This window comes from Manihot esculenta, chromosome 14 (assembly GCF_001659605.2).
Source record: "Manihot esculenta cultivar AM560-2 chromosome 14, M.esculenta_v8, whole genome shotgun sequence".
In the NCBI taxonomy this organism is placed as follows: Eukaryota; Viridiplantae; Streptophyta; class Magnoliopsida; order Malpighiales; family Euphorbiaceae; genus Manihot; species Manihot esculenta.
The window spans coordinates 17,121,731-17,129,603 of NC_035174.2; the positions used below are offsets into that span (position 1 = coordinate 17,121,731).

The window sequence follows — 7,873 nt, forward strand, 5'->3', positions numbered from 1 at the left end:
GTCCTTTTGCAACATCAGTTTATATTTTGTAAATTTCTTGTAGTGTAATTTAATTACTTTTAATAGAATTTGCCACTTTCAAATCTAATTCATGTTATACACGTTACACTTTAATATAAATTTAATTAAATTTTTATATTTTTATTTAAAGATTAAATAAATTCGATTTAAATTTTTGAGCGGATTAAATTCATATATTATTATTTAAGAAATAAATAAACTTTTATTTAATATAGTATTATTTTTAATAATATTTTATTATTTTTTAATTATAAAATGCGTAAAACCTCATTTTTATAATTTTAAAATTTATTTGTTATTAAAAAAATAATATTTTATCATTAAAAATAATATTTTATTATATTAATTTTTTTCTTAACAAAAATATAAGAGTTTAATTGATTCAAAATTTTAAATTGCACTTATTAAGCGGTTGAGTAAGAGTCTTTGATTAGATTTATATTTAAATTAAATATATAAAAATTTAAAAAAATGAAAATGTTCATATTGTTTTGAGATGAAAACTATTAAAATATATGAACAGCAACATATAATAATTTCAAAAATTAAGTAAAATTGATTAATATAAGATATATTTTAATAATTTAAAGAAAATAACTTTCAATTTTTTAAAAATTTTATTAATATTATTATATATAAATTTATTTTTCTTAAATTAATGAAGTATAAATCATATATTTTAAATTAATTGTGGGCTAACAGTGAGATCCAAATTCGATTAAGGCCAATTGGGTCGGATCCGAACCAAAACTCGACGATGCAACGCAGCACGTTAACCCAAAAACCCTGCTCCAGTTAGACAACGCTACTCAGAGCTCTCCACATCAAATCAATGGCGACCCTAGACCAAACTCTGCAAATCAAAACGAAACCAGTGCCGAAACGTTTCGTGAAAAACCAAATCCCAGACACTATCCTCAACGACCCATCTCTGAACGCCGCCATCTCCCTGTTGCCCTCCAACTACAACTTGGAGATCCACAAGTGTGTCTGGCGCATCCGCTCCACCGGAGCCAAGCGTCTCGCCCTTCAGCTCCCTGAGGGCCTGCTTATGTATTCGCTTATTCTCGCTGATATATTCACCGCTTTCGCCGGCGTCACCCACTGTTTCGTCCTCGGTGATGTCACCTACGGCGCCTGTTGTGTGGACGACCTCTCGGCCCTGGCTTTAGGTGCGGATCTTCTAATTCACTATGGCCATAGCTGCTTGGTTCCCATCGACGCTACGAAAGTTCCTTGCCTTTACGTTTTTGTTGATATTAAAATCGACGTTGAGCGTTTGATTAGCACAATCAAACTCAACTTGAATGATAAAAAAAGCATTGTTCTCGCCGGAACTATTCAGTTCGCATCTGCGATTCGAGAAGCAAAGCCTGAGTTGGAAAGGCTGGGACTTTCGGTTTTGATCCCTCAATCGAAACCATTGTCTGCTGGTGAAGTTTTGGGTTGCACGGCACCAAGAATATCATCGAAATCTATAATTGGTACTTTCAGCGATATGGCTGTTGTATTTGTGGCGGATGGGAGGTTTCATTTGGAGGCGTTTATGATAGCTAATCCTGAGATTAGTGCGTTTAGGTATGACCCATATATGGGGAAGCTGTTTCTTGAGGAATATGATCATCAGGGAATGAAGGAGACGAGGAAGAGGGCAATAGAGAGGACTAGAGAAGCCAAGAGTTGGGGGATTGTGTTGGGCACATTGGGAAGGCAAGGCAATCCAAGGATTTTAGATAGGTTGGAGAAGAAGATGAGAGAAAAACAATTTTCTTACATGGTTGTTTTGATGTCAGAGATTAGTCCTGCTAGAATTGCATTCTTTGAGGAATCTGTGGATGCTTGGATTCAGATTGCATGTCCTCGGCTCTCCATTGATTGGGGAGAGGCGTTTGAGAAGCCTCTTTTGACACCTTTTGAGGCAGAGATTGCTCTTGGGGATTTACCAGGTTGGTGGGAGAAGGATAAGAGTGTAGTGGCAAACTCAGGGTGTTGCAATGGTCTTGGATGTCGGAACAGCAATGGATTGTGTTCTGGATGTGGCAATGAAACTGTAAATGATGTAAACGGTGTAGGGGATTGTTTTAATGGTGATTATCCCATGGATTACTATGCTCAGGATGGTGGGGAGTGGAATTCTTCTTATTTGAAGAAAGCAACTCGCCCAATAAGAAGAAATGTGGTGCCGTCTGCCGGTGATGGTGCTGCTTTGTAGCATCACTAGCTCATAAGGATTGTATAGCATCATTAGCCATAGAGATTGTACTACAAGTAAGTATCTCGAACTTTGCTTATATGTTTAATGTTGATGTTTTAGACTATGAAGTCTATTTTTGCATTTGTTTCCCTCTATATGTTATAATTTGATGTTTTGGACTATGAAAGTAATTTTTCATATGTTTTTCCCTGGGTTCTACTTGGGTGTTGGAAGAAGTATGGAATATTTTGAATTATCTAGCTTAACATTCCCTAACTGTCCAACCACAAAGTAATTTGTTACTTTACATAAAGTAATGACCAAAAAATAGCAATTGTGTAGAATGTACAGACTGAAGTTCTGTTACTTAAAACCCAGCAAAGTTGGTTTTGGTATAGTGAAGATGATGTTGTTGTCAATCACCATTCAACTCTACTAGGAGCATTCGAGGATCATTTATCTTGAATGTCTTCAGATCGACAAGAATGGGAATTAGTTTTGGACTTTTGGTGCAGGAAAGCTGGACCAGGGATACATCTGAACATAAGTTTATATATATACTCCCTCAGTCCCATAATATTTGTCCACTCTACTTTTTCATGCATATTAAAAAATATAATTTTTTTATTAGCTTTCCGAGTTTTATTAAATAACAAGGATGTTTTCAGAGATTTTTTGGAGATAAAATAAAATTAAATAGAGTTATAACAGTCAATTTATAAGCTATTATAGTCTAAAAAAGGAGAGTGGACAATAATTTTGGACAACCAGAAAAGGAAAGATGAAAAAAAATTATGGGATGGAGGGAGGATTATATATATATATGTATGGATGTATGTATATATGTATGTATGTAGAACTCTTAAAATGAGTGTCATGCTCACTTAGTACAACTGCACGTCGAAAGAATCTTTGTAAAATACTAGGATGTTGCAGATACATTGGGAAAAAAAAAAAAAAAAACTCAAGTATAAACGTCTTGACATGGTATATTAAATAAATATTTGATGCAAGTGAAGGATGCTTTGTTAACCTCTGTGGATATTAAATACATATGCTTAACTGAGATAAACAATGAGAAGAAAAATGGTGCTAGAAATTATACTTAGATCTAGCTGAGGCAGAAAATGGGAAGGAACTTATCTCTGAGTGATCTGAGTATATAGGATATTCTATCCTGGAATGAACTTAGCTGCCCTTTGTTGATATCAACTAGTTTGTAGATAAAAAGAAATTTAACAGAGAAATCAATAAACATTCTCCAAAGTTTTAATCACATTAGTTATTTGCAGCAATAAAAATTTAGAATTTAAAACTCAAACAGCCACATCTAATCCAGATTTTTTTTCCCATGTGAATAGCGCTTATTAATCTGTCCAAATGAGGGATCCACCTTAACTGAATTTCCATGGTTGAAGCTTATTGAAGCCCTAGAAAAGATTAATCTATTAAGATTGACCAAAATATGTCAAAAACAATGAACAAGTAAAAGAAATTAATATCACAAAAAAACAATCTAAAATCTGTCATTTGCCACATTCAATCAAGATCTCAGTAGAAATAATGGATCAAAATGGATAGGTAGCCCATCATAATTGTTCTATTGCTCAAATCGAAGTCCTAATTCTAGATTGATCGTCTTCCAAAAATATCTATCGAAATAGGAACCTGCTAACCCAGTATGGAAGGATCAAGCAACTATTTCTGGACCTTACCAACACAGAAGATAGGAGGACTTCGTCTAGCTCTTCATTGTACAGTATAACATTTAGTCAGTTCAATTTAGTTTGAAATTCAATAAAATTGAAGATAACCTATTAAGTAGTTGAATCAAATCAAATCAAACCGAAACAGAGGTAATTCGATTTGGTTTGTTGGTTTTAACTAAAAATATATATTCACTATATATGATACTTATAGAGAAATTTAATTACAAGTGATTTCAATTGATTCTGTTAATTGATTTATTTATTTTACTTTAAAAAGAAAACCTTACTGAATTAACATAATTACTTGACAATTAAACCAAACTGAAAAAAAGAAAAACCAAATTCAGTTTGGTTTCCAGCTTTGAACTGAACGACACTCATCCCTTCTTTAATGGCAGAATTTTAATTGTTAGCGCCTGGAGATGATTTCATTTGGCAGAGAATGCAGTTGTATCTAGAAAATTCAAGTGAAATTGGCAGTGCCCATCTCATGTTCCCAACTTAATTCACTTATTTGCTTGGTAAACTCGAGTACCAACAATGTTACTAGAGATTATCCCACTTTTTTAATCATCTCGATGCATCTATCAAGTCTTCTTAGCACTTCAACATGATTTAGAACATTTTGGATTACAGGAAACTGGCAATCAAATGCGTGACTTAAACTAAGTTATCAAGGGAGATGAGGGAGGCTCTTGTCTCTGCTTACCACACAAAAGACTGAGCCTTAAATGCCTAACCAGTCTCGAGTAAATGAATGAGAAATCAAAGATTATTTGCTCAGTAACAAAATCATCTGTTGTGATGAATGCATTGTTCCCTTATCTTTATTTCTTTATCTCTTATAATCATAAATGGTAGTAATCAAGGATATCTATAATCAAAATTATATAAACAGATGGTGTGTGTTTGCATATGAACAATTTTTAATATTTCTTTCGTCTGAATCACAATGAATATCTGAATTTGAATTGGACATCTGAATCGCACTTCCAACAGAGTCCCTGAATTGTTTCTTCTTGTTTCTCTTATTCAATTTTTATGAAAATATCTTCTCATCAGTTGCAGAAGACTACTTGAATATGGAAAAGAATGCTTTCATCATGTAAAATGAGAAGCTATAGAGAAGACGAGGCAAGTGTATCTCCTCCAAGGAAACTCACTTCATAGCCACACAGAATCAGAAGATATTTAAGTTTCTCTGCCGGTGGTGAAATTTGCAGTGTATAAAATGTCCCCAGCATCTGCAAATGTGGTTCAACTATTATTGCTGATCCAATCTCCTCTTAAACTTAGCTGCAACGCATCCTGTTTCTCAAGCTACTTCCGGATGCATGCCCCAGCATATACTAGCAAGTTTGCTTGACTAGGTCATTAGTGCTCATGATACAATTATAAACTTAATCTAGAATTTTGTGATGCTTGAGATTGGTTGTCAACATCTAACATATGACATTATGGAACAGATCACAAGAAATTGGTAAATAACATATTAGAGAAAGAAACCAACAATAGAGTTTGTTTATATATGAATGAATCATATTACATTCTGAATCATGATGAAGCCAGATCAATATACATTACAGGAATATTAAAGGAAATAAAAAAAGAAATCTAAATATCCAAAAATTGATAATTTATAATATTTTAATCTGTAATAAAAAAAAGAAGAAGAAAGTGAATAAAAATAAAGAAACTAATCACCTAAGGTATATGATACAATTTAGAAGGTTTAAGATTATTAGTAACATTGAAATACTTCAATGTTTGAATCCACTTCTCTTGAGTCTTTAGAAGATGAACTGCAATTGTGTCTGGCCAAAGCTCATGTGTACACCCTGTGGGTGGCTCAGGGAAATTGTACATAGACCACTTAGCATTATATCTATTCTTTGCTTTGTGCCCTTCTCTAATCCAATCCCCAAAAACTTTGTCCTCTGGCCCTTCCATGTGATTCTTTGGGACTTCAGAATCCCTAATCCACTCCACAATATCCCATGAAACCATGTATCCCATCCCAGACATGTAATGCACAAAAGGGTCCATGCTAGGGCATGGAATTACATAACCATAGTATAAATCTTCTCTAGGCAACGGCTTTAGTGACTCTACTAGGTTATTTAACCTAAAATATGTATCATCGTCAGCTTTCATTACATAATGGTAAGGAGGGTAAGTCTTATTTGTGTCGTTAAATATTTCTGGCAAGCTTGAAAAGTAGGTATAGGTCTTACCCTTGTTCATATTCTCTTTGCAATTGAGGATGATAATATCGTCATAAAGCATTATCTCTAGTGCAACAAGTACTTTCTGATCTTCCTTTGTTAGGTTGCAGAATACGAACTTTACATCAACTTGTGCACCCACTGGAGATTGAGTTCCGTATATTAGACGAAGAAAATGTCTGCGTTGATATTGATCTGGAAGTGTCAGAATGCCAATGAGTATTCGAATATCGTTTGAAGAAGAATTTGTAGCGAGAAAATTTGTAGACGATAAATTAGACAACATTTGAGAAGGAAATCTCTTAAAAGCACATCTACCGAACTTTAATAAACCATCAAAACGAACTTCATTGATAGAAGCCAACACACAAAGGAAGAAGATGAAGATCAAAGAGGAGAATACAAATCGTTTTCGATCCGGCCTCGAACTTTTCATCATTATCATGTTCTTGAATCCTTTAGGTGAATGAAGAACGTTATGATCCAAAGCTAGCATATGCATATGAAGATGGTTTTTGAATGTAAAGGGATATAAATAATTTCCCAAACTTTCTTAGATACAAAGTATAAGTTGGCAATTTCGTACTATTTAGACAATCATCACTTAGACTTTTACTTCTCTAAGGAAGCTAAATGGAAAAATATAACATGGGAAGAACGGATACATTACCATTATGCCCTTGAAATGGAGGAAATAACATGATATATATATATATATATCAAGGAGTTTTTAGTCTTTTTCATAGATTGCCCTCTTCTTTTCCTTTGATTAGGGCGTGCAGTTGAAGTTTGTATTTCAAATCCAAGTGCATGGAAGGAGGCTGGCCAGTGGGATTGTGCCTAAAGTTGAAGTCATATTGAGAATTATAGAGGTCAACTTTTCGTAATTAGGTATCTTTCCATGAACGTAGAGTCGACATGAAGACCTTTTCATCAAGTGCAGCCGAACCTACTTGAATACCAAGCAATGATACCATTGACCCACAAATCTTGTTTGAAGTTCATGATCAAAGTGACACAATTGAAAATAATTTGTAGTGATCCAAGAAACATTTAAACTTTAATCGTTGTAATTATGCTTAGATTGATTAACACCCTTGAAAATTACCTTAAATTTATTTATTTTTTTAATTTTAAGAATTTTATTTTTAAAAAATAAAAATTTTACTGTTAGGGGTGCAATATTCAATTTAAATAAAAAAAATCGATCGAATTAAATTAATTTAAAAATTTAATTTAATTTTTTATTCATTTCGGTTCGATTTTAATTTTTAATTTAAAAAATTTTAGTTATTTCAATTCAGTTCAGTTTTGATAAAAAAATGAAAAAATCAAAGCGAACCGATTAATGATAATAGTATATTATTTTTAATAATATGGAGAAAATGTTGAAATATTTTAATTAAATTTTAAAATACTAAAAATAAAATATAAAAAATAATAAATTTATTAAAAATTTACTCTAATCAAACCGATTGAAATTGAATTAGACTGATTCGATTCAGTTTAATTTTTATCTAAAATCAATTTAATTTCTGTCTAAAATCAATTCAATTTTATTTTTATAAATACTAAAATTTTAATTTTTAATTTAATTTTAAACTGAATTAAACAAATATTCATCGGATGTTTTTTTTTTTCATTTTTTGAAATTATAAGCCACAATTTCTTTTGAGATGGTAATTTATTTTACTAATTTTAAGGATATCTATTATAAGTATTTA

The 7,873-nt window shown here is 32.4% G+C and overlaps 2 protein-coding genes across 2 annotated transcripts; one reads left to right on the plus strand and one right to left on the minus strand.

Annotated features, from left to right (window-relative positions):
* The first annotated feature begins 785 nt into the window (after positions 1-785).
* LOC110600059 (2-(3-amino-3-carboxypropyl)histidine synthase subunit 1) lies at positions 786-5,436 on the plus strand. Its single transcript, XM_021736758.2, has 2 exons — positions 786-2,289; positions 4,987-5,436. The coding sequence occupies exon 1, from the start codon at positions 854-856 to the stop codon at positions 2,231-2,233; it is 1,380 nt and encodes a 459-aa protein (XP_021592450.1). The 5' UTR covers positions 786-853; the 3' UTR covers positions 2,234-2,289; positions 4,987-5,436.
* A 42-nt stretch (positions 5,437-5,478) lies between these two features.
* Positions 5,479-6,698, minus strand: LOC110600060. Its single transcript, XM_021736760.2, has one exon. The coding sequence runs from the start codon at positions 6,649-6,651 to the stop codon at positions 5,629-5,631; it is 1,023 nt and encodes a 340-aa protein (XP_021592452.1). The 5' UTR covers positions 6,652-6,698; the 3' UTR covers positions 5,479-5,628.
* Positions 6,699-7,873: the final 1,175 nt, after the last annotated feature.